The following is a 24,647-nucleotide window of genomic DNA, read 5'->3' as shown; positions in this document are numbered from 1 at the left end:
ACCTTAAACCTTACTAATACTTCTTTAGCATATAAATCACCTATAATAAAGCTAAGAAGAAGCTATAGTTAAGCTAAAATACCTACTTATAGAAAATACTTAAGCAGTTTAATATAGCAAATTATAAGCCTTAATATATACCTATAGAGACTAGAGAATAGCTCTATCCTACCCTAAAAGACTATTAAGTAGACAAAAATATACTAAAAGAGTACTAATTAATTATTAGTTCACTAATATATATAATAATTAATACCTACCCTAACTTAGTATACCCTATATTAAAGCTTAACTACTTCCTTATAGCACTACTTAAGATCTATCTATTAGCAGCAAAATATATACTTAAGTATATTAAGCACACCTTAAACCTATTACTACTATTCAATAGCAACACTAAAAAGCAGTTAGTTAGGTTCTCAGATACTAAATATACTAAAAACTTAAGTAATAGTAAATCTATTAAGTACTATATCTTTATACTAGTAGGGGGCATTATAAGCTAGAAAAGCTAAAAGCAAGGGAATATAGCTATATTAAGCACTAAATTAAAATATATATCACTCTTCTCTATAAACCTTAAAGCAGTATATCTATAAACCCTACTAAAGGAAATTAGTAGCTATAAGCTAATACTAAAAGATATAACACTTATTATAATCCACTATAATAATAACCTTACTATTTAGATTACAAAAAACGCTAAACATCATAAATAAATAAAGCATATTAGAGTATAATATTATAAAATCAGAAAGCTATAAGATAAAAGTATAATCTAAGTTTACTAAACACTAAGAGAAGAAAACCTAGCAGATATTAATATAAAAGCCCTACTAAGTACTACGCTTAAGTAATAGAGGATAGCTATAAGCCTAAAGGGATAAAAAGAGAACACTACTTTTATATATATACCTTTTATATTAATACCTAAATACTTCCCTTATTAAGGGGGCGTGTTAACTTATATTAGCAATAAGTAAGTATTTAAGTATAATAACAGCTATCTAGCTAAGTACTCTCTTCTTAATACTATAACTTATGCCTACAGTCAGAGGTACTACTATAAGTGAATCCAACAAATCTCACTAAGCACTTCCCAAGCTGCTTTCAAGTCGATCAGTGGTGGAATGCTCAGCTGCTTATCGTGCAATAGACGCAAGCGCACGTGCGGGACGTACCACGACTCCCCGCACTGACCATCATGCAGCCGGCCATGGACCCCGCCCATCAGGGGAAAGGAACAGCACCAGCCTCAGGTCAGTGACCATTCGTCCGCCGACATCGAGCAGAACCTCCACGATCCGACATTGCCCGCACCAGCTACCTAGCCTCGCAACGGACCATCGAACACCCGAGTCAACACCCGCGTCGACTCCAGCTTGGACTTTGCAGCCTTGCCATGGATCTGGCCTACGATCACATCCAGGAGAGCGCCCTCCCGAAGGACGCCGATAAGAAGAAGGGCGACTCCACGGACACCAAAAATGACCAGCCGCAGGCGTCGCTGAACGAGGACCTCCAGGAGGCCTACAAGGCTCTCTCGACGAGTGCTTGGGGCATGAGGATCGGCGGCTTCTTGGGGAACGCTGTCAAGCAGGTAAGAAGACGGCCGAGGCGTGCACACCGGAGGCAACGGCTAAACCGAGTGGCAGGGGCAATCCGTCTACAAGGAGGCGTCCAAAGAGGTCGCAGAGCTGGGGGAAGATGCCGCCAAGGGCTTCACATCCATCGTCAACCGCACTCGGTCGCTCACCGTCAACACGGTGCAGGGCGAGCCTTCCGGGGATAAGGGCAAGGAAGCCGATAACCAGACCACGCCGACGGCGACACGCGACCAGGCCGCCGCCGCCGACGATGCCATGAGTAACTCGGAAACGTACATGACAAAGTTCCGCGCCGAGGCGGCGAGGAGGCTCAAGGAGCTCCAAAAGGCGGAAGACGCTGCCGACGAGGCCCTCCTGCGCTTCGGCACCAACATCAGCAACTTTTTGAAAGAAGCGGTCAGCATCGCGCCGCCCTCCGACGCGACCAACCAGAGCGGCGCCGTCCTGTTCGAGAGCAAGGACGCCCAGGGAAAGAGAGTCATTCACACATCGAGGCAGGATGCGCAGCTTCACGTCATTCACACGAGCACCGAGAGTTTCACAACGGATCCCGCAACGGAGGAGTTTTCGACCTGGGGCAAGACTTTTGATGTGGAGTCCAAGACTGGGGACATTAGTGATGATCTGAAGAAATACCCTGAGCTGCGGACAACAATGGAGAAGCTGGTGCCCGATCAGGTCCCGTACGCCGAGTTCTGGAAGAGATACTACTTCCTCAGACACGGCATGGAGGCCGCCGAGGCCCGCCGCCGAGACCTCCTCAAGGGTGAGCCCGACTGACTAGGTATGAATGCCGTGATGCTGACGCCTGTCACAGCCGCGTCCGCCGAAGACGAAGTTGGCTGGGACGAGTCCGACTCCGAAGAGTCCGATTCCGACGAGTCCGACGCCGCTCCCGCTCCCGCTGCCGCAGCCAAGGCCGAGCAGAAGAAGCCCGCCCGGCCGCCGTCGACCGAGTCCTCCACCACCATCCAGCCGCCCCCTGCCCAGACCTCCCAATCCACCCTCAAGCCCACCGAAGCCCGCAAGTCCAATGACGAAAAGTCCCAGGCCGATAGCGAGGCCAGCTACGACGTCGTCGGCGCCGCCTCGGGCGTCCCCAGCCGCGCCCCCAACAGCCCCAAGGAGGCGCGCAAGGCCGAAGAAAGCAGCGATGACAGCGACGACAGCGACAGTGACGCCGACTGGGAGTAGTAGACGTAAGAATTGCTTTTGCTGGCTGGCGTTCCCGGGGTTGAACTCTTTTCTGGCTCGTATGGCAGCTCTTAATTTGCGGACTCTTGTACATCACAGCCGCGGCCTTTAGTGCACCATCTCCATGAGACCAAGTCGGATTTCCTTCGCTTGTTTATCGCTTCTTCTTCGTGACCATTGTGAATCCGTCCTCATCAACCTCGGGCTGCGGCTTCTCCTTGGGGGCAGCGACAAGCTGTGGCGCCTCGTCCATGTCGACGTCTCCATCCTCGTCATCCTCACTGTCGTCCTCCCAGTCGGTCTCCTGGTCGCCGCCCTCAATCTTCTTGTAGAGCCCGTCAACCTTGGCGCCCTTGCGGCTCTCCCAGTTCTTGCGCAGCTCGTCGACGGCCTCGAACTTGCCCTTGGCGCAGTCGGCACGGATCTTGATGATGCGCTCGGCGACGTCGAAGCCCGTCTCGTCGTCGACGTTGACCTCGAACTCGTCGACCATGACCTGGAGGAGGAAGGTCTCGATGTACTCGGTATCGGGCTCCTCGATGGCGTTGCTGGCGGGGACGGCCTGTCCGTTGGCGATCTTGGTGTAGGCCGGGAACAGCTCGGCCACAGCGCCGGCGAACCAGTCTCTCTTGTCGGCCGAGTCCGGGCCGCCCCAGTGGTTCTGGACGGCGAGGGAGAGGGCCGGCCACATGTGCAGAGACAGGGCCACAGCCTGCTCAAAGGTGGACTGGCAGGCCTCTGTAACAATGTGTCAGCATTTGATCATCAGAAACATGAGGATATCGACGTGTTTCGACTGACCTGCCGTGGGAGGGTTGGAAGATGCCATGGTTGCCGTGTTGACTGGTTGTGGTGTTCGCGGGGTACTTGGAGGGGCAGACCATTTCGGTGACAATTCTCAAAAATCACAATTTTTTGGGCAGATAGTGCGTGCGACTCCCGGCACTGTGACGAAGGCTGTGTGGGGCGCCGCCGGGTCCGCTTTCAGGCCTGGGCAGGGTCCTGTGCTGAGCTGCGAGATTGGGTTGCCGAATACGTGATGAGTCCCGCTGCCAGCAGCATGCTTGTCTGGCGAGAAGCTGAGGATAACATGATCAAATTTCACTGTGAGCGTTCGAGAGTTATTGATAATTGTTCGCTAAGCTCCCACGATCACTTTCGTCTCACTGCCTGAGTCGCCAACCCAGCCCGTTCGTGCCCAACTACTGTTAGACTAATTGACCAGGACCGCGGACATTAACCATCCACTTGGTCTCCGCGTGATGTCATCGGTCCCCTATTCCGGCAGTGAGCTTTGAGGGCGGTTTCAGGGCCAGCTTTCTTCTGTGCTCCTCCGCGACGTGATGGTCTGTCCCCCGGGCCTGCCAATCACCCCGGAAGCTTCAAAAAGCTCCATGCCCGCCGTTGCCGACGGCACAGCAGCTGTCCTCGTCGCGAGCCTCATCAAGACGTAGTCACCATGAACCCCCTGAAGCTCAACACCACGTCGGTGTCGTTGGCGGTGACGCCGACCGTCGTCTCCACCCTCTTTTCACATGTGAGAGCATTCCTGCCCCCCGATCCATCTTCCCCAGATTCCGCATCAATGCAACCTGGAATCTACGGGCCGCAAGCTGACCGTCCGTCCCGCTAGTATCTCAACCGCAACCCGTTGAAACAGAAGCCCACCGCCCACCTGTCCTACGACGAAGGCCTGCACCTCGTCCGATCCTTTCTGGAGTTCGCGTCGCAGCACACCGTCGAAGAGTTGCAGGCATTCACGGCCCAATGGGTGCCGCATCCGCAATGGGTCAAAGTAGAGGATGCCCAGGTGCCGGAGGACCACATCGAGAGGTCCGCCGAGCTGATTGAGGCTCAATTGGGGCCCGGAGGCGTTCACGCTGTTGGTGGCCGCAAGTGGTGGAGATGGAGGCAGCCCAACAGCCCTCTCAAGGCCGAATGGATCGAGATGCGGTCCGACTACCACGAGCGGAAGAAGAACGACGGCAAGACGACGCGCGCGATGCTGTACGTCCATGGCGGGGCCTATTTCTTTGGTAGTGTCGACGAGCACCGCTACCAGATGCAGCGTCATGCTCGCAAGCTCAAGGCGAGAGTCTTTGCCCCGGAATACCGCCTGGCGCCTCAGTTCCCGTTCCCCTGCGGGCTGCAGGACTGTCTCGCCGCGTATCTCTACCTGCTCACGATCCAAGACCCCAGCACGATTGTGCTGGCCGGCGACTCGGCAGGCGGCGGCATGGTTCTGTCAATGATGGTCATCTTGAGAGACCAGGGAATCCCGCTTCCGGCCGGCGCGATCCTCATCAGCCCGTGGGTTGACCTATCCCACTCTTTCCCCAGCGTCTCTGGCGACAACCCCTTCGACTACATCCCGCCCTCGGGCTTCCACCACAAGCCGTCGAGAGCGTGGCCGCCCCCGAACGAGGACGACATGGCGATGATGAGAGAGCAAGCCATCAAGGCGAGGGCTGGCAAAGAGAAGAACGCCACAAAGCTCAACACGCTGGAAAAGAAGCAGGCCGCTCCGATTTCCTTGGACCCCGCTGCGGAGGGAACTGCTGTCAACGGTGTTTCGCAGACCAACGAGGACCCCACAGAGGACGCAGACCCCCGCAGGACCGCGCTGCAGCTCTCTGTAACCATTGACGGCAAGCTGACCACGGTCAAGGATCAAATTCAGGTTAGTGAATTCGGGTTCATGAGGAACACTACTGACTGTTCTAGATGTACACGACGAATGCTCTTCTGTCTCATCCGATGGTTAGCCCTATTATGCAGCCCACGCTCGGCGGCCTTCCACCTTTATTGATCATGGTTGGAGGAGGCGAGGTGCTCCGCGATGAGCAAATCTACCTCGCCCACAAGTGCGCGAACCCCTCCAAGTACACGCCCCCCAACCTCGACGAGGCAGCTATGCGACAAATTGAGCAATACAAGCCCACCGACGTACAGCTCCAGGTGTGGGACGACCTTTGCCACGTTGCCCCAACACTCAGCTTCACCCGCCCGGCCAAGTACATGTATCGAGCCGTCGCGCAGTTTGGCGCCTGGGCGCTGGCGAGAGCCCAGAAGACGGAGATTGAGATTCTGGACGACGATGACATTAGTGTCATTTCGAGCTCAGCGTCCGAGTCTGACAAGCCGCAAGAAGGAGAGAGCTCCGAGTCTGTCCCGCAGCAAGTCGGCAAGGCGGGTATGCCGCTGCCGCCATTTAAGAAGCACATGATTCGGCAAAGAATCACCCGGCATGGCGTGGTCCACGATCTCGTTCCCGAGTCAGAGCTGCCTGGCTGCACCATCAAGCAGGAAGAGGTTGGCGTCGTTAGGCCCACGCCAGTCAAGAGATGGCTCCAGACGAAGGCTGTGTTTGATAAAAAGTTCTCCAGCACCAAGGCCAAGGTGCACAAGAACATCATCAAGGACATGGCGGCTGGGTTTGTGGACTTTGGTGACGGTGAGAAGCCGCCACCAACCGCTCTGGCTGGGCGACGCCGAGCCACGGATGAGCTGCTGGACCGCAAGAGAACCAAAAGCTTGGGTCTGGCTTTGTGGTCGCTCTGGGGATCCAAGCACGACGAGATGACGATGGAGAGAGAGAAGAAGGCGGACTCGGGGGCGAAAACGTCCATGACGAGGGAAGAAGGCGGCGAGGGGGCCAGGTCGTTCCAGGACGTAGAGCAGCAAGACCCGGCACCGATCCAGCGAAGCGGTAGTAAGCGGCGCGTCGTTGTCGACGAGCACCAGACGTCACAGAACACCAGCTCTCAGGTTCAGGACTCTCAGGTTACCGACGTGGAAGAGACGCCCGTCGCTGCTCTCATCGAGAAGAGAAAGGAGCAGGAGAAGGCCAATGACCACCTTAGTCCGGAGTTTGTGCCTGGAACCGGGGTGGCTGGCAAGCGACCGTTCCTCGACGGCATCGCTCTGCCATTCAGCCTCGGCAAGAAGGACGCAGAGACGGCGAGCATGATGACGCTGATGTCCGGCGCCGACAGCCGCCCCATCAGCCCCATGCCGCCCATGGACCAAGATCACGTCAGCTCAGAAGTCCAGGACAGCCAGGCCACCGAGGTCTCTCCTGAACCAACCCCGGCGGGCGAGAGCGAGCGGCCCCCAATGGACAAGTTCGTGACGGCGGCGGAGGACCTTCCCCTCAGCAAGGGCAAAGGCAAAGAGACTGCAAACGGCGGGGTCGAGCAGACGGCGTGATCCACGCGGACCGGACCAGCAATACCCTAATGTGTATACATAAGTTTTGGATGAATCTTGCGTACCTCACGTGCCGCATGTTCCCAGCGTTTAGATAAGCGAAGCTGGGCGTGCAATCGTTTTACATTTTGTTACAATGCTTCAAGGGTATATACATCTTTTGGGCAACTCAGCCGTCTTTCGCTGTCCGCTGGCACAGCTTCATCTGGCGGCTTTGGTCCCATTTCTCCCCGCCGCTCGAATCGTGCCATCATTTGTCGGCCCAGGCAAATTAGTCGAAGCCGTTCTTCTCCTTCCACGTGCTAAGGAACAGTGCTGGGTCGCGGGGTCCGTCGGGGTTGTTGGTCTTCTTGTACGTTCGTCCTGCGGGCTTCACTAGCTCGGAAACAAAAGGCGTGAGCTGCGCGGCATTGGAACACGTTAGCAACGGCCGCGCTTGACACCCCGTGTGTGTGTGATGGTGGAAATCCTGTGGAAACTAACCTTGCACTTCTTCAGGCCCTCGGGGACGACGTACGTCCGCACTTTTTTGTAGTCGATCCTGTATCCTCCGTACTTGGTGTGCTCACCCATGGCACCGGTGCGGTTTCCCTTGTAGAAGCCCTTGTTGACGTCCTTGGTCGTCAGGCGCAGGTGCCTGAACTTGAGCACCTGGAGGATCGGGGAGGGCCTCATGGTGGGCGGGCGCGGCTCGGACGGGGGGTGGTGGTTGGCTGATGAGAGGATTCCTCCCTTGTTTTTTTCCGGGGGATGTTGGAAGAGCAGCTGGGCTCAATTGGCTGCGCTCCGTCTTTCGTTCGCTCGAATTCGTGCCGGTCGCGTCGGTCGGCGTCGTCGTCGTCGTCGTCGATTGAAGCTGTAGCGAGATGGTGTTTCCCAATTTTTGGCGTTACGCCGGATAAGAGTTGGTCCTTTCTCCGATTTTTCTGGCCGGAAGGAGGGTGCACAGACCCGGCATAGTACGGCCCCATCTTCCGGGTTTTATGGGTCGATCCGGTACCGGGGCGGCCGGTATTGCCGTTTTAGGCTAATTCAACGGAAGCTACGATCGACTGTCAAAGAAGTGCAAAAATTGGTACTTACTGCCAGGGCATGGTAATTCTTTCATTCGGTCTCACTTTCTCTCAATAGCATTTATTTTCTGGACCGGCAGTGCGTTCGTATTTGCACAGAGACTTCGCGATGGGTAGCTCCTAAAAGCCCACCAAGAGACCCAAGGCAACAGTAAGGCTTGATCACTCGAGGAAGATCCGAAGGGCATCGATAATATGTGTTGCATAACATATTACTTGTCTTCAGCGGTGGCCTAGGCTGGGCAGTTCCAAGTCTCTTCCAAGGCGCTCAACGTCCTCACTCAGCCACGAGCTATCAAGAATGAGACGCTCACTCAAACGCTCTAATGCTTCCGTGAGTGGCTATTCAAATCCAATGAAGAGGGATCGGAGCACGTTTACTTGAATTAAGGCCGCCTCAGGTCTCTCACGATTCGATTCAGCCACCCGCACGTTGGTCCTCAACCTTGAATGGAAACAACCCAGATTCATTCGTGAAGCTCACTAGAGACTTCATGAGCAGTCTTTCAACTATGTTAGGTCCTAAGTTTAGAGGTTGAGAATTACCAGCAACGTTCAAGAGTCTCGGTGCTTGGTCTTGTCGTAAATACTGCGAGAGATCAGACATGTCGATTTCATCGGCGACGTGTCTACGTGTGACCAGCCAGGCAGCCGCGCAGACTTTGGGTGATTTTGGATATCCGGGCAGATACTTCTAGCTAGCCGGGCATAGAACCATTAATTTGATCTAGTTCTTTACACTTTACTACTTCTTTCTATATTATCTCTACTTTCGTTCGTTATTGTCCTTCTTGTCGTCGTCCTCATCGTCGTTGTCTCCATTGTCGCCTGTGCCCACTACGCGCCCGGATAGCAAAACTTCCTTGAGTTGGCTATTGAATTCCTTTTCGGTAGCCAGAAATAGACATCGTCGGCTAAAACGGCACAGCAATGGTGTTTTCGACAATCATAACGTAAAAGGCAACACTGCCGAAACATAAGCGAAAGATCATGCGAGCTGAGGCTGTGAGGATAGGCGGCCAGCATGGCCCGCCGCGTCAGACGGAGACCCATCGTCGATGATCACAGCTTTGATACCTGAGCTGATGTGAACCCCTGGACGAGAAGGAAAGAAAAAAAAGTCCGACGGATTCCTCGGCCCCCGCAGTCATCTCATCCAGTCGATCCATGACAAGAACCAACGGCGAACAATGTCAGTCGACGTCTAGTATGAGATATCAGGTGAGACGAGACTGGTAAGAGCCAGACCGTTGCATCTTCAAAGGCCGTTTCCGGGCCATTTCATCTGTTTTCTTTTTCTGTTCGTTATCCGCGGCAATGCTTCTGGAAAATATAATGGCAGCCTCACTTCTCAACGTCTCTCGCTCGGTTGGACCTTGCAGCGCACTCCGGCGCCCCGTTATGCTTACTCGACGACAGTCGAGAGCTGAGACAGCCCGACCCACGGCGAGTGACCGCAGCATGGTATGGGAAGTGGGAGAACCCCTGGATCGACGTCGAAGCCATCGACCGCACGTTCCTTTCGTCCCACCATACACCATGGGGGGGCCTGCTCCTCAGCCATCATCCGTGCTCTCATGTTGCCCCCCCTCGCTTTTGCGTCTTCCCATCGTCGCCCCGCCAAGCCAAGCCCGGGGTCGACGAGCAAAGGCGCGTACGGATAGCCAAGCCTTTCGACGGCCGGGGAAAGAGAAGAAAGACTACAACACGACAAAACCGCTTGGCTGTGCCGTCTCATACTGCCTTCCACCGCCAAGTCTGTCGCTTGAGCTTGGCTGGGAATTTTAGCTCGAGCAGCGTAGCATCTCTCACGACGCAGACGTTGGAAGACCAGACGCAAGCCAGCTTACACCGCCGTGTATCGTATCTGTCGATGCCAGCCCGCCATCGTCGCCAATGCATGCATACGCACCTCAGAAGGGTCTGGGACACACAAACGACGATACTCTTGTGGGTCCCTTTCCGCAAAGCTCAAAATCATTACGTTTCTCTTGATGTTTTTTCTATGTATGCCTTTTCTACGGGATGCACCATCTGCCGTCCGTCCCCCCATGTTTGTTTCACGTCCTTCCGATGCCGCTCTGCGCAGAGCAGACCTCATCGCTCATTGTGGCTCCATGATTGTCGCAGGCGGGACTGTCTGTTCCGCTTGTTCCCGTCTGTTCCCGCTGTTGGTGTGCAGCAGGCGGCCAGGGTCGAGATGGGTCGGGTCGACAACCTTGCCGGAACGACTATCGTGGAGAGAGAGATAAAACAGATTAAACCAGATTATTGCGGCCCAAACGCCCAGCCTCTTCGCTTTTATTACTCGTAGTTTCCTTCTTCCAGGCCTTTTCCCTTCCCTTCAGTCTCTCTCCTCAGGACGAGTTTCGCCCGCTCGAGATCTCCGTCTCGACTACCTTGCTAGTGTCCTTCTTCGTCCGCAGCAGGATCTCTTTCAGCGTCCTCTTGGGCTTCTTCTCGACCTTTTCGTACAATGCTTTGTGCTCGGTCTGGATGTTGTGCTGGTCCTCGTAGTCAACGTGGACGAAGGCTCTCTCGACATCGCCGAGTCCTGTATTGTTTGTCAGCTCTGTAGCCCAAGTCCAACGACAGCAGCAGACTCACCCTCTACCTTCCTCTGCAGCTCTTGCGCCACGTCGTGAGAAATCTTCAACGGGGTCGCCTCGTCCATGACGATGTCGATTTCCACGTAGTATTTCTGACCGGCATGGTACGCCCGGCACTACTTCATTGTCAGAGACGGCTTTCATCATTACTTGGCAAACGCCAACTTACGGTGTCGACTTTGAGAATCCGAGTGTCGTGGGTCATTGACATGTAAGTCAGCTTGGCGAGGAAGTCTCTTGGCGCGGACTTTCCGACTAGGAGCCAGACCTGCTCAAAGGCGTTTGCGACCCAGGAGAACAGGATGAGCAGGGCAATGCACATGGCACCGATCGGGTCGAGATACCACACGAAGCGATCGCCCACCACGGACATTATCAGACCAAAGCTATTGACGACGATGTCGTTGCGATGGTCAATCTACGCACACGCTATTATTAGCCCAACTGTCATCTGAACGGGCTAGACTCATGGGACGACCACGTACGAAGAAGACATGCACCGAGGGGTACTTTCGGTAGGCAAAGCAATACAACATCAAGGAGCCCTTGGCGAAGATGGCAACGCCAACGATGACGATGGGGATGATGTGCAGCTCCTCAGAGGCCCGCTTGCCCTCGCCAAGAGCACGGCCTGACTCGACCTATCCCCAGATCAGCATCTCCAAACCCGACCAAGCCAAACCGTCACTTGGCAACTTACCAGCAATTGTATGGCGACCGTGGTCATGAGAGCGCAAAAGAGAATGATGCCAATCGTCTCAATCCTGGTTCGTCCCTAGTTTTTTCACCCCTTCTGTCAACCCCGGATATCCTACTGCCAAGGCGTCGCACGTGTTGTAACTCACCACTGGGTACTTGTAAACGCTTGGCCGCGCTGCCAATCTCGACGTGATGAGCATTACAAAGGATGAGACGAGGTCCATCTGGGCATCTCTTGGTCAACCTCTACACCAACACCTCACCGAGGGGGAAAGGTCTACTAACGAAAGCATCGGCTGCAGTGGCAAACAGCTGGATTTCACGAGTCAACATAGAGTCCGTGAGCACAGGGTCTTGGGTGCCTGTTTACCGATAGAGACCCGGTTGAGACGGCGGCATAGAGCTGAATGACAAAGAGGCAGAAGTTGACGGTGAAGGATGCGTTGACGGCGAACTTGATCTTGGGGCCCATCCGCGCATCCTCGTCGACCTGCTGCCTCTCTTCATCTTCGGCGCCCAGGAACTGGTCGATGAGCTCGTTCTGGCGGGTGTAGAACTTTGAGAGCTTTCTCTTGTTACCCTTGGGATGCTCAATCTTCATCTGTTTCTTGGAGACATTGTCACGGCGGTGTCGGCCAAAGTCGTAGGGGTCGGGCCGGTAGAAGGTGTCGACGGTGGAGGCGTCGGCCCCGTCAGTGTTGGACGAGACGCGTGCGTCCTGCTTGTCAACGGCTGTGTCGTTCGTAGTTGAAGTGAAGAGCCTTTCTGTGACAGCTTTGTCGTCCGTGCCAGAGGCTGGGACGGGTGTGATGATGTCCTGGTTGTCTTTAAGGTGTTGACCTGGTTCACTGTTGGCTTCACCTTTCGGATCACTTTTCAGATCACCGACAGAGTTGCCTCGAGATGAAGTGACTGAAGCAAATGGTTAGCGGTCGAGTGGTCGATGGTGTAGTGGGATGAAGCAGTGGCCAGCGGTGGTCAGTGGGCAGGGCAATCCGATGCGAGTAGCAGCAGCAGGCGTCGCACATCTCAGCGAGGATGTGATGAACCAACCACAGCGCCCAGGGATTGGGTAGGAGAGAAGGGAGGCGAAGGCGAGGCCAAGTCAAGCAGTGCGAGGCAACAGACAAGGCAAGGCAAGGCCAAGGGGAGTGAGTGGAAAGGGGGGTGAAGGGGGTGGGCAGGAGAGAAAGGTAAGGCGAAACCCACGTACTGGACGATGGTTGGACATTGTCCCGGGACTCGCGTGGAGTTTGCATTTTCGGGAAGCTATTGAGCTGGGTTCTGTTCTTGGTACTATGCAGTAGAAGGGAAGATGAGGAATAACGGGTAGGCCGCGATTTGCGAGTGGGAGTAATATATTAGACAGATCCGGCCGACATGCCGTGCCATGCTATGCTATTTGAAAGGTATGTGGTTTTCATGTAATGCCATGCTTGCTTCTGATGAGCCGCCTCCGCATTCCGCATCCGCCGGGGGAGGTAACCCGCCGCCCGCTGCAAGAGATGGACGGCCCCTTCTTACGTGGACGGTTAACAGTAAGCTCTTCAATGCAATGTGCGGGCGGGCTAGAACGTGTCGAGAAAGAGGGGGAAACAACAGCCCCTGGCAGGATGACGGCAAGATTTCTTGATTTGAGTGGTCTCTCAGCGCGGTCTGCCGGTTGTTTCTTTGCAAAAGTCGAGCATCCAGCCAGTTGAAGGGCGGTGATGGGGCACGAGGTTTGTCGGTCAGGGGGCATCTATTTCGGTGTTCCTGGTCTTGGACAGTCGAGCCGGGTCGAGTAAAGTGTAAGCGAGGGGCGATCGTAGGCGGCAGGCGGAGTCGAGTGAAGTAAAGGACCACATTTGGGCTAGCCTGGAGACAAAAAGGCCGACGTGTCCCTGCAACAGCATGTCACGACGACGAAGGTGCTTGTTGTGATGGCGCATGGATGACAGAGAGAGAGTCGAGGACGATCAGGACTGCGATCCGAGCACAGCGGGCAGCGGGGGCCGTGATTGGGCGCCATTGGCTGTGAGGTGCCGGGCGGGGCTGTTTCACACCGAACGGCAGCCCCAGGTGCCGCGTGGGTACACCGATACAGGAAGCGATAGTCCCTCTGCCAAGAGTTTGGGGCTGTTACAGGCTCCCAAGGTACCTTACTGCGTACCTTACTTCGTGGTGCGGGCAGGGTTCTGATGACAAAAGTTACGTAGTAGCCGTAGCGTAATCCAGAGCCTCCTGTTGGCCTGCCTGTCTGTGAGCTGCACACGAGACTCGGGTTGAGTTTGACGAGTCCAAAAGTCAAGGGCCTGCTCTGCCTAAAGGAGCTGAGCGCTCGGGACGTCTTGCATGTTTGTTTCCTCGGAAAGCAAGAATGAACGACAACCGACGCAATGGCTCCACTTCTTTTCGTCTCCGCCTTCTCTTCTGCATCACGCTCTCGGATGCAATAGTTGCTTTTCCATCCTTTGCTATACACACCACAGACACCTTGCGCCATACACACACCTTTCCTCACAAAAACTGCAAGAACAAACGGACACACACACACTCACGCCTCCAGCGTCCCAGACATCGACAGATACGTCGTCTCGTCGTCGCTGCGCCCAGCCTCGCTTGATCTCAGACGCCGAGAGAAGCTCCTCTTTTCCCTCTTTTCCTTGGCTCTCCAGGTTTGAGCTGCCCTTGCCCAGAAACCCGATGTGCGCGACCATTGACGACGTTTGCCCTCCAGCATGTCATCCCATCCCATCTGTGAGCCCATTCAGAGTCAGTCGCCTGCCTCGAGAGCTTCAGCCATCAGCTATGATGCATCAGCCTCCGACTAAGCCCCGACCCCGATCGTCGCCTGTTAGGTAAACCGCCAAAACCTGCCCCTCACCCAGCCGCCGATTAGGCAACTCAGCACGTGAGACGAGACACAGGAGACGCAGAGAGACCCAGCAGAGACCCACGGCAGGGCTGATGTGAACTCGAAAAAGAAGCACGCCAGAAGGTCAGTGTCAAGGGTGCTGCGGCGGCTGCTGTCTTGTGCTGCTGGGCCACCTCGACGAACAGACACTTGCAGCAGCAACAGCCACAGCAGCAGCAACAGCGGCAGATGCGAGTGCGGATGCAGGCACACGATCTCGGGGGCTAAGGCAGCTAGCCATCTCGCAGAGAGGAGACTCCCGCCAAGCTTAATTTCTTCGACGAAGAAGAATGGCAGCCAAGCGTGTCAGCGGCCTCTTGGCTCGGCTCTTGGCTCCAACGGTTGTGCCTGTCCCGCCGAGCCATCCCCTTCCTCCGCCTCCTCCATCCTCCAGCCGCCCCCGCGCCGCCAACGCCAGGGACAGACACCTCTCCAGAGTCAAATCGACTTAAGAATTCTCCGACTGGCGACCCTGGACGCAGACCCCGGGAACCTCCCGTTTCACACAACCCAAATTTTTCATATGCCGGCAAGCCCCATTTGACGCGCACCCCACGTCCCACACCCCTGCCTTCTGTGGCCTCTTGCGTCGTCTTTTGTCCTGGGCTGGCAACTTCCCGATGGAAGATCGACCGTCGTCTCGTTTTGGATGGTTGTTATCATTCGCGCCAACTAAGACTACACCAAACCAGACAGCAACCTGCTATGCAGTATGGCCCAACGCCAAGCGCTGGCCGGCAACGGTGGCAGAAGAAGTCGAGACGAATTGCGGCCGATAGACACAACCTACCCTCCAATCCGCGTCTATCCGCCCACCAATTCGTTTCCAGTCCGTCAGGTCGAGCCGGGCTCTCAGACTCCCAGTCTCGTTCTGCCGGCAAATCATGCTATAACGAGAAACATGATCGAACAATCCGCCAACATCGGATCCGGTTGACGCCTGGGATCATCGATGCCCAGAGACAAGCTGGGTCTCAGGCACCGCAGCAAACTGCACCTTTGAACCGTGGTTGACTTAGCCTATCCTCCTCGTCCTCGTCGTGACCCTCTCCCTCGCCTCCGCCCCATGCTCACGGCCGCGTCCCACGGACAACCTTGTTCCCACTCAGGTCCTCCCGCCTCCCGCTTCCCGCGAGGCGGACGCTACAGCCACGTACCCCATCGCGAACCCACAGGCAAAGGTCCCTTTCCTCAGCTGCCTCATCCTGGCCGCAGTCTTCTATTTCTGATTCGGCCGGGCGGTACTGGCGCAAGGGCTGTTGTCCCATGTCGACGTTTATTCTTGCCCTACCAGTTTCCACGCGGGAAGTATTGCGCGGGCTGTCATACATGAAGCATATTAAAGCAAGTCGAGCCCAGACTTTGCCCAAGCCTTTTTTTCTGCTCGCCACAGAGCGTCAGGTCTCGTTCGATTCTTATTGCGCCCGTTTCTTCCTTCCCTTTTTTCCTTTCTCTTCTTGTCCTGTCCTTTTTTCCTTCCTTGCCCTCTCCGACAATTACGACAGCGGGGACTAGATCAGCACTTTTTTTCGTCTGTTCTATTCATACTGAAGCCGCGGGACGGTTTCTCGTGTCCCCTTGTTTTCAGTAACATTCCTTTCTCAAATGAGTCGTCGTTATTAGGCAGCCCAGGACAATTGGCTGTCCCTTCCATTCTCAACTTCAATTCGCTTTTCTTTTGGGGCTACCAATCAAGTAGTAGTCCCTTTTAAAACAAAAAACTACCATTTTTAATCAAGATGGACGGTATGAAGGAGCCCAAGCCGCAATGCGGCGGCAAGAAGGGCGGAACCAGCGAGTACGATGTCGGTCTGCACGTCGCCGGTCTTTGTAAGTCGCAAACCTGGCGAACATCACCTAATCGAACAACTTGGCTAACTTGGCGCAGTCTTGGTTTTGGGATTTTCAATCTTTGGTACGCAATCAAAAAACAAGCGACGAGGATCTCGTGGGGCCGGAAACTAACTGAGTGGATGCAGGAGCTGGATTCCCCGTGATGGCCAAGAAGGTCAAGTGGTTGAAGGTCCCTCCCAAGGTCTTTTTCGCATGCAAGCATTTCGGTACGGGCGTGCTGATCGCAACGGCATTTGTCCATGTAGGTGCATCACCTCTGTGGCGGTCGTCAGAGACTAACAGCAACACAGCTGCTTCCCACCGCCTTTGGCAATCTCATGAACCCGTGTCTGCCGGACCTGTTCACCGATGATTACCCTCCCCTACCCGGCGCCATCATGATGGGTTCCATGTTCATTCTCTTCACCATCGAGATGTGGATCAACTCCAAGGTTGGAGGGCACTCGCACGGCGGCCCAACAGGCGATGTCATGCATGGGTCGCATTCTCATGGTGCGCACGATCATGCCGTGGGAATGCCTTCTAGACCGCCGCGTTATGGACGCAACAGCTTCGATGCCGAGGCCGACAGCATCGACTTTGAGAAGAAGGTTGCCCAGCGCGCCTACGACGAGAAGTTCCCGTCGTACCAGGAGAGCACCTATGGCGCGCCCCCGCCATCCAACTTGGCCGATTCCGATATGCCACCCTGGTTCGTTGTCTTTTACGAGCAATATGTGCGCCAGCGCATGGAGATGATGAACATGATCCGATCAACCCAGGAGAAGCAGGTTTCGCAGGTCGCTGTGCAGGAGGTCAAGCAGGAAGATCCGTTCTATGACGAGGAGGGGCAGGCCGTTGACCCCGCTGTGTATCGCAAGATGTCGCTCAACATCACCATGCTTGAGGGTGGTATTCTGTTTCACTCGGTGTTTGTCGGCATGACCATTTCCATTACCATTGACGGCTTCATCATCCTTCTCGTCGCCATTCTTTTCCACCAAATGTTCGAAGGTCTTGGTCTCGGTTCTCGTATTGCTGCTGTTCCCTACCCCAAGGGCAGCATCCGTCCGTGGGTCCTGGTCGTTGCTTTCGGTACCACCGCTCCCATCGGACAGGCCATCGGTCTCGCCACCCGCAACACATACGACCCCGACAGTGCCTTTGGTCTCATCATTGTTGGTGTCTTCAACGCCATGTGAGTGCAGCTTTGCCCCATGCCACTCTGCCTGCTAATGTAAACCAGTTCTTCCGGACTTTTGCTTTACGCTGCCTTGGTGGACCTCTTGGCTGAGGATTTCCTCTCTGAAGAGGCCAACCGCATCCTCACCAAGAAGGACAAGATCACCGCGTTCTGCTACGTTCTCGCCGGAGGTCAGTTCATCTCATTCCATCACACAAACCCCGCTAACTCTCTTGCAGCCGCTGGCATGTCAATCGTCGGTATCTTCGCCTAAGCCATTACCGACAACCGTGGGGATTCCCGATCCCCGACTCCCTCGGACACGCCTCTCGCGAGGGAAGTAAACACCAGTTCAGTCGAGTCGCCAGCCATGACTCCCCACGATACCCGACGGGCGATCGAACGGCGCAATCACCACCTCTACGACTCGACAGGACTTGATAGCAGAGAATGAACGCTCGTTATCTTCAATGCTGCGCCGGATTTTGTCATGCAAATCACAAGGGAAAGGACTGCTTGGGGCTCTACCGACAGCGGTTTCTCACAAAATTCATCCACATTCGTTATTCTTGCTATCTCCGTCACCCATCCCCCCAACGCACGAGTCTGCAGTTGGGCAAAGATCCTTGTATAATAGTAGTGATGTGGCGTGTTCCTAGCTAACAACCACACGAGAAAGAGCGTACGGCAACACAGGCGCTGTTTATTTCGGAAATAGTTGGGATAATGGTTCAATGAGCAGTTAACAGTGTAGCTAATGACTTGAGAGCGCACACAATGTTTTTCACGAACAGCACGATAGAAGCATGGAACCCAGGCATACTCATGTACGATAGTTGCATTTTCCCCCGACCAAAAAAGGGGGCGGCATGGCATAAAAAGTAGATTGCATCAATACCACACATATATGATCTCCAACTTTTGGCACGGGAGCTACTCTCTCCGCGCGTCGCGTTGCCCACCCTTGCATTGGGTGGATTTCTAAGCGTCTATGAAGGCAGACTGACGTCTCAAGCCCGAAAGCCCGAGGACACCGATGCCGATGTGATGAAAAGAGACAGCATCTTATCAATCAAGGTCCATCAACAGCGAAGAGGAGGGATTAAATAACCGATTTCCTCCTGAAGTCCCCCCGTTTAGACTTTCTTCCCCAGACTTGAACGGCGTCTGGAGTAAAGTGGCAGTGAAGCCCGGAGGGATATGGTAAACGAAAAGGGGAAGCGAAGACAAGATGCCAAGAGCGTATTGTATGCGATGTTGCAGCCAGGTTCGCGGAAACGAGCAGTCGACGACACTGGGCGGTAAGGTATATAAGAAACCCAAGAAATGAGAGGAAACACAAGAAGGAGGAAGCGACGTTGAGAGAGGGTTGGCGTGCCTGGGAGCCGCAGGGGGTAGCCCGCCATCGACGAGTGAGTGGGATGGGTGGTAGTGGTGATGGTGGTGGTGGTAGCAGTAGCAGGCCGCCAGTCCGAAGGGGAAATGCAACCCGCGAATAAAGCGATGGGCTCGTTTTGCGCACTCCCTCCTTTCTTTTCCTCTTCTCGTTTGTTTTACACACTCTTCAGCTTGCAGCAGCAGGCATTCCCGTCATTGACCGCAGCGCAGCGGATGGCGTTTCTGCTCCAGGGGGGCAGTGCAACCGTAGCTTCTACTGCAGCACCATGCTAGTAGGGGACTCAAGGTTGTCACGGGAATTTAACCATGTCTTGTATAAGGTTATTACACGGGCCGGAGGGAAAGAAGCGGGAGAGGGGGGCCCGCCTGTGTCTCTGTCTCCTTCGTTTGCCCTTCTTCCCGCGCGCGACTACTGCAAGGGGCAACGCTACATTGCATTGCAGCTTGCTGCCGTGACGTCTCTGTCTGTCTCTACGAGATGCGTGCGATGGTAGGCTGGTGGTGCGAGTGAGAGTCTGGCGGCGCTATTAATAACACCCCAGACGTTTTGGGGACCGGGGATGCGTCTCCGCGACTCCAGACGAAAAGAGAGACAGGGGGCAGGGGTTTGAGGGGGGGAGGGACCGGGGTCGGGGGAGAGAGTGGGATGGATGTCAGGGGGGAGGGTTCAGGCACCGGAGAATAACAGCGACCAAAAAGCATGGACTTTGAATGGGAGAGATCGACGGCGATGATGGTGTGCGGTGGTGCGTGTGGTGGTGGTGGTTCTAGAAGTTTTTGTTGCTGAGGTTTTGTTTCTCTTTTCTCGTGTGGTGTGCCATGTAGGCTGCGGCGCATACGCAGCAGACCTCGCATGCTTAGGTGCGTATCTGCAGGAGGCACAGACGGGTATCGCGGCGAACGCAGCACCTCGAAAGTGAAGCTACTTTTCTTCGACTCGAAATCTTGAGCCTCTTTGACGGGAAGCACCGAGGATCTGGGGAAGATCCCCAAAAGAAAAAGCCTAAGAGATCCCCCCAAAGCCTAAAGAGAAGTTGGGTTGAGGGGAAAAGAGAGATTGGCTTTTCTTGGCAGGCGTCAATGAGGGGACCGGACCAGCCAAGCAGGCACAGTCTTCTTTTCTTTCTGGGTTTAGGCTTCTTGCGAGAACAAGAAAGTGACTGAGTCGGTCGAGGGCAAGATGAAGCGATTCCTGGGCGGGGAGGGGGCAGACGACACAGCTAGCGCCAAGGTTGTCAAGCACTGATGTTCAACTCTGTCCAGTCTGGCTCTCCTCTGCTCTTCTCAAGAAGTTGCTATCTGCTCACGAGGCCGAGTAGCCAGAGTCTCTCCGCTCTTGCCAGCTTGGCATTTCATGGTGGACTCTGGATGAGCGCTGACCCGACCGTGCGTTGCATCTGTTGTTCGGGATCTTCGGTGGGGTTTCTTTGGGTTTTTGGTTTTGGTCTGGGTCGTCGAGTATCAGAAACCGACAGCCCTTACAAATTCGAGCCTTGGCGTCTGATGAACACGGAACTACACATGTACCGCCGCCCGCCCTATAGCAAGCTTGTATTTCTCGTTACCAAACAACATCGCTGAGTGGTTGACACCGAAGGACATACAAAGGGTTGCATTCTCTATGCGTTCCCTTTCCTTATTGTTCGCTCCGGCGTGTTCCGAAAGGGCTTGCGTACGACTTGCGTGGACGGATGCAACTGTATATCATTACTTTCTTACTGTTGCTGCTGCTACTTTGTCTCATGGAACGATTTTCATCCGACGTTTTGAAAATTACTTGCATTCTGCTGACGGTCGATGATCATCAGGTCAGATACTCAAACGAAAAACAAGAAAGTCGAACCGGGAGGTTGTGAGCCCGAACCAAAACCTGGTGATGTCGTTTATGGGAGGTATGAGATAACGGTCAGGAGGGGGGGTTTCATTCGGGCATACTTGCCCTACGGCATGCCTCGCTTTTTGGCCATTTTTGTCTGAATCACGACACGATTTCCAAATCGGGATGATTGATAAGGGACAACACAAAAGGGGGGAGGTCGTGGCGAATTTCGTCATATGGCAAAGAGTTGAGATGAAAGGGATTGAGAAACGGCAGTGGAAACAATTTTGGGGGCATGAATTGGCGGGATTTGGGGCATTGGGCATTAGTTGGCGGCAACACATTGAGCTTGTCTTTTTTTTGACTTTGGAAACACTACGGCGATTCAGGAGGGCAGGCCGAAACGGAATGCTGCGAAATCGGTGGTGGTGGTGGTGTAGATGGGGCTGACGAAGGAGAAACGACGCATCTTTGGATGAAGTCTAGATGCCCGGCGGACGCCGAAAGACGAGCCGAGGGCGATTACTCACGGGCATCTTCACACGGGTCGTTTTCTATCACCTGAAGAGAGAGGCAGGGCGTTTTGTTTAGCAGACTTTACTTCAATGCGTGTCATTCCATCGTTGGTTTTTTCCATTCAAACATTACACAATATGTACAGAGAAGGAGGCCTCAAGTTGGCCAGAGTTCACCCCATGGAACCTTTTTGTCCCAAGGTTAGAGGTTCGGACACCACACCTACTGGACAGTGACGGTAGTGTTCGCGCGGATGTCGTCGCTCGAGGAGCCGACGAGGATCTTGAAGTCACCGGGCTCAACGACATACTGCATCTTGATGTTCCACAGTCCCCAGTTGGCGACGGGCAGGTCGATGTTGACGGTCTTGGTCTCGCCGGCCTTGATCAGGACCTTGGAGAATCCACGCAGCTCCTTGTTGGGGACAACGACGGTGCTGACGACGTCCTTGATGTAGACCTGGACGACCTCCTGGCCGTCGCGCGTAGAGTTATTGGTCACGTCGACGGAGACTGTGATGGTGTCGGTCGCGGAGGGGGTCGAGGATGAGACGGTGACGTTGGAGTAGTCAAAGGTGCTGTACGACAGACCGTAGCCGAACTGCAGCTGTTAGAATAGGCACGCAAGATGACAGGCTGGGGCTTTCTTACCTCGTACAGGGGAAGAGGGGTAGACAGGACGTAGTTGCTGCCAAAGACCAAGGTGCCATTGGGGTACTCCTTACCCGGGTTGGGCCAGGAGCGGGCGGAGTTTAGGTAGTCGTAGTAGACGGGAGTGGTGCCAACGTCGTAGGGGAAGGCGACCGAGAGCTTTCCAGAGGGGTTGACGTTGCCGTAGAGGATGTCGGCCAGGGCGTGACCGCCCTCCTGACCCTGGTAGAACATCTGGACCAGAGCGCCGGCCTCGTCGGAGATCCAGGGCTCGGTGATGGGCTTGCCGGAGCTGAAGACGACAACGGTAGGCTTTCCGGTGTCAATGACGGCCTTGACGAGACGGCCCATGGCGCCGACGAGCTTGAAGTCGTGAACATCAATGTGCTCGCCGGTGGTGGCGTTCAGGCCAGCCCACAGCTCGTCCTGGTCACGAGACCAGGTTCCAACAACGACGACGGCAACGTCGGCGGCATTGGCAGCAGCGACGGCCTCCTCGAAGCCAGACTCGTCGTTGGACCAGCGCTCGGCACCCTTGGCGTAGGTGACCTGGCCCTCGCTGGCGGCCTTGATGCCATCGAGAGGAGTCACGCCGTACTCCATGGCGGTGTGGATGACATAGTCTCCATACTATTTTTTGGTCAGCTCTTGCTCATGTAATTCTCTTGTTGGTCTTACGTTGACGTATCCGTGGGCCATAGGTCCAATGACAGCAACATGTGCGTCCTTCTTCAGGGGCAGAGTGTTGTTGTGGTTCTCAAGCAGAATGATACTCTCGGCGTCCAGGTCGCGGGCAACCTTCTTGTGGGCGTCGGTGCCAAGGTAGTTCAAGATCTCGTCGTCAGGTACACCAGTGTATGGGGTCTCAAAGATGCCAGCCTTGAACTTGGCACGGAGAACACGGGAGACGGCAGTGTCGACAACGTCCTCGGGCAGAGTTCCGTTGGCGACAAGCTCGGGGATGTACTGAAAGCTGTAGCGGCCGCCGCCCATCTCAACATCGTTGCCGGCAGGGAGAGCCTGTTATGGTTAGAGACTTGCAGAAGCAGCTATACAGGGAAACATACGTTCATGGTAATACACGCGTCGTCGGTCTCTCCGCAGACGGCAAAGGCGTTGCCCAGACGAGCGGTACCACCAGCGTCAGACTATACTTGTTAGTCAAAACCAACACCGAAGACTACGGCCAACTTACAATGACATAGTACTCGTAGCCCCACTCCTCGCGGAGGATCTCGGTCAGGAGGTGGTGGTCGGCAATGGTGGGCACTCCGTCGTAGGAGTTGTAGGAGGACATGATACTCCAGGCGTCCGCCTCGAGAATCGCGCGCTTGAAGGCTGGGAGGTAGGTGGTGCGGAGCTCTCTAGGACCGCCGTGGACGGGAGCCGTGTTGACACCCTGCTCAGGAGAGGCAAAAGCAGCAAAATGCTTTACCTGTGCAGTATTAGTACCAATCGACTTAATTGACTTGCAAGAAACCGACCATGGCCGCCACCTGGGCCTCTTGGAGCCCCTTGGTGTAGTGGTAGCCGTACTCGCCCACACTACTTTTCATCAGTACGAGTCGGCTTCACTGGTTCTTGCGCACATACAGGAAGGGATCCTCGCCGTAGGTCTCCTCGACTCGGCCGAATCTCAGCTCGCGAGCCAAGTCGACGACAGGGGCGAAGATCTGGTTGACTCCGAGGGCCTTGGCCTCAACGGCAATGACCTTGGCCATCTCCTCGACAAGAAGAGGGTTCCACGAGCAACCCATGGCAATTGGCGAGTTGAAGATGGTGGCATTGAGGGCCAGGAAGCCGTGAATACCCTCGCTCTGGATGAAAGCCGGAATACCTGTGCAGTCTTAGCACCAATGGGCCCAATTGACTCGCAAAAAACTCACCCAGAGTCGTGTTGTGGACAAGATAGTCTTGGCCAATCTTTGCTCCCTGGGAGATGGTCTCTGGGGTCGCGTAGAGACCGGTCCAGATGGAGTTGGCCCTGTGCTCAGCAGCCCAAGCCAGGCCGGTCTGGTTGAGGCGGCCATCGGTCAGGTTGAGGTAGTCACGAATATCTGCCTGCAGCAATTGGGACGTCTTCTCCTCAATGGTCATGCGCTTGAGGAGATCCGAGACTCTGTCGTCAATGGAAGCCTTGGGGTCCTTGTAGATGGGCGTGCTGCTGTTGGATGTGCTGTTCTGGGCGCTGGCGAGCGCAACCAGCGAGGCGAGGGCCAGAGAGAACTTCATGATTCCTGCTCCGGTGTCCGGTCAATGGAACTCAGGGTGACGTTCGGCTAGGGCTCCAGAGATCAGTGGACGCGACTCAGGATGACGCGCGCCGTTGGAGGGTATTAATACGCTCGCAATTGCTGGTCTGCACTCCGGCGAGTCGGCAAAGGCGAGCGACATGATGCCACGGCCAAGGAACCTAAGCAAATAGACGTAATTGCTTTGGGGCAAACAGCCGATGGGGAGAGTGCCTTCTCCGCATCGATCACAAATCCCTAGTCCACCCCGGAAAGCAATATCTGGAGCGATGTAATGCTAATTTGCTCGGAGCAGCGGTCTTCTCTGTTGTCCATTGGGTGGAAGTACACGACCCCTGACCGTTCCTGCACACGGCTTCTTGGGGACAGTGGCGGTGTTGGAGACGAACTGACGGTGACCTCACGAGGACCAGGAGCTACAAACTGCAGACTAGGAGCCGAAGCAGGCCATTTTTTCTCACATTTTTGCTCGTGAAGCTGGCGATGTACGGCGTGTAGCATGAGGGGAAATTGAATTGGGGTTGAAGTTGGAGAAGCTGCGGGTGGCCCCAGATCTGCAGGCGCACGACTAGGGGTTTTTGCTTGGGGTGGGCGAATAGCCGGTGCTTGGCGGGTGGACCCTTACCGGCTGGTTTCCACCAATCCCGCTGCTCGCGGCCCCTACTCATCCGGAGCCCGAGAACCGCCCAAATCCGACCACTGCGGGGGG

The 24,647-nt window shown here is 55.0% G+C and overlaps 7 protein-coding genes across 7 annotated transcripts; 3 read left to right on the top strand and 4 right to left on the bottom strand.

Annotated features, from left to right (window-relative positions):
* Nucleotides 1-1,402: 1,402 nt before the first annotated feature.
* On the top strand, nt 1,403-2,801 carry CGCS363_v002324 (BSD domain-containing protein; the record flags this gene model as incomplete). The annotated part of the gene is made up of 3 exons (XM_036634173.1): nt 1,403-1,600; nt 1,656-2,373; nt 2,425-2,801. The coding sequence occupies 3 exons, from the start codon at nt 1,403-1,405 to the stop codon at nt 2,799-2,801; spliced, it is 1,293 nt and encodes a 430-aa protein (XP_036500596.1).
* A 154-nt stretch (nt 2,802-2,955) lies between these two features.
* Nucleotides 2,956-3,630, bottom strand: TSR2 (Pre-rRNA-processing protein TSR2; the record flags this gene model as incomplete). The annotated part of the gene is made up of 2 exons (XM_036634172.1): nt 2,956-3,539; nt 3,603-3,630. The coding sequence occupies 2 exons, from the start codon at nt 3,628-3,630 to the stop codon at nt 2,956-2,958; spliced, it is 612 nt and encodes a 203-aa protein (XP_036500593.1).
* Nucleotides 3,631-4,260: 630 nt separating this feature from the next.
* CGCS363_v002322 (AB hydrolase superfamily protein) lies at nt 4,261-7,010 on the top strand (the record flags this gene model as incomplete). Its single annotated transcript, XM_036634171.1, has 3 exons — nt 4,261-4,338; nt 4,435-5,481; nt 5,526-7,010. 3 exons carry the CDS (start codon nt 4,261-4,263, stop codon nt 7,008-7,010), a joined length of 2,610 nt encoding a protein of 869 aa, XP_036500594.1.
* Nucleotides 7,011-7,281: 271 nt separating this feature from the next.
* CGCS363_v002321 (54S ribosomal protein L27) lies at nt 7,282-7,685 on the bottom strand (the record flags this gene model as incomplete). The annotated part of the gene is made up of 2 exons (XM_036634170.1): nt 7,282-7,410; nt 7,494-7,685. 2 exons carry the CDS (start codon nt 7,683-7,685, stop codon nt 7,282-7,284), a joined length of 321 nt encoding a protein of 106 aa, XP_036500591.1.
* A 2,755-nt stretch (nt 7,686-10,440) lies between these two features.
* Nucleotides 10,441-12,650, bottom strand: MTP7-1 (Metal tolerance protein 7; the record flags this gene model as incomplete). Its single annotated transcript, XM_036634169.1, has 9 exons — nt 10,441-10,637; nt 10,691-10,808; nt 10,862-11,110; nt 11,178-11,333; nt 11,393-11,467; nt 11,538-11,615; nt 11,677-11,703; nt 11,762-12,303; nt 12,605-12,650. The coding sequence occupies 9 exons, from the start codon at nt 12,648-12,650 to the stop codon at nt 10,441-10,443; spliced, it is 1,488 nt and encodes a 495-aa protein (XP_036500592.1).
* A 3,376-nt stretch (nt 12,651-16,026) lies between these two features.
* On the top strand, nt 16,027-17,577 carry ZRT2-3 (Zinc-regulated transporter 2; the record flags this gene model as incomplete). The annotated part of the gene is made up of 6 exons (XM_036634168.1): nt 16,027-16,117; nt 16,176-16,202; nt 16,267-16,382; nt 16,432-17,318; nt 17,367-17,494; nt 17,543-17,577. 6 exons carry the CDS (start codon nt 16,027-16,029, stop codon nt 17,575-17,577), a joined length of 1,284 nt encoding a protein of 427 aa, XP_036499560.1.
* Nucleotides 17,578-21,258: 3,681 nt separating this feature from the next.
* Nucleotides 21,259-23,918, bottom strand: bglX-0 (Periplasmic beta-glucosidase; the record flags this gene model as incomplete). Its single annotated transcript, XM_036634167.1, has 8 exons — nt 21,259-21,636; nt 21,687-22,316; nt 22,365-22,706; nt 22,754-22,834; nt 22,882-23,121; nt 23,171-23,231; nt 23,280-23,523; nt 23,573-23,918. The coding sequence occupies 8 exons, from the start codon at nt 23,916-23,918 to the stop codon at nt 21,259-21,261; spliced, it is 2,322 nt and encodes a 773-aa protein (XP_036499559.1).
* Between the last annotated feature and the right edge of the window lie 729 nt (nt 23,919-24,647).

The sequence above is a fragment of the Colletotrichum siamense genome, assembly GCF_013390195.1.
Source record: "Colletotrichum siamense strain Cg363 chromosome Unknown KSG_Cg363_contig02, whole genome shotgun sequence".
Lineage (NCBI taxonomy): Eukaryota > Fungi > Ascomycota > Sordariomycetes > Glomerellales > Glomerellaceae > Colletotrichum > Colletotrichum siamense.
This window is presented reverse-complemented; position numbering and strand designations above follow the sequence as displayed.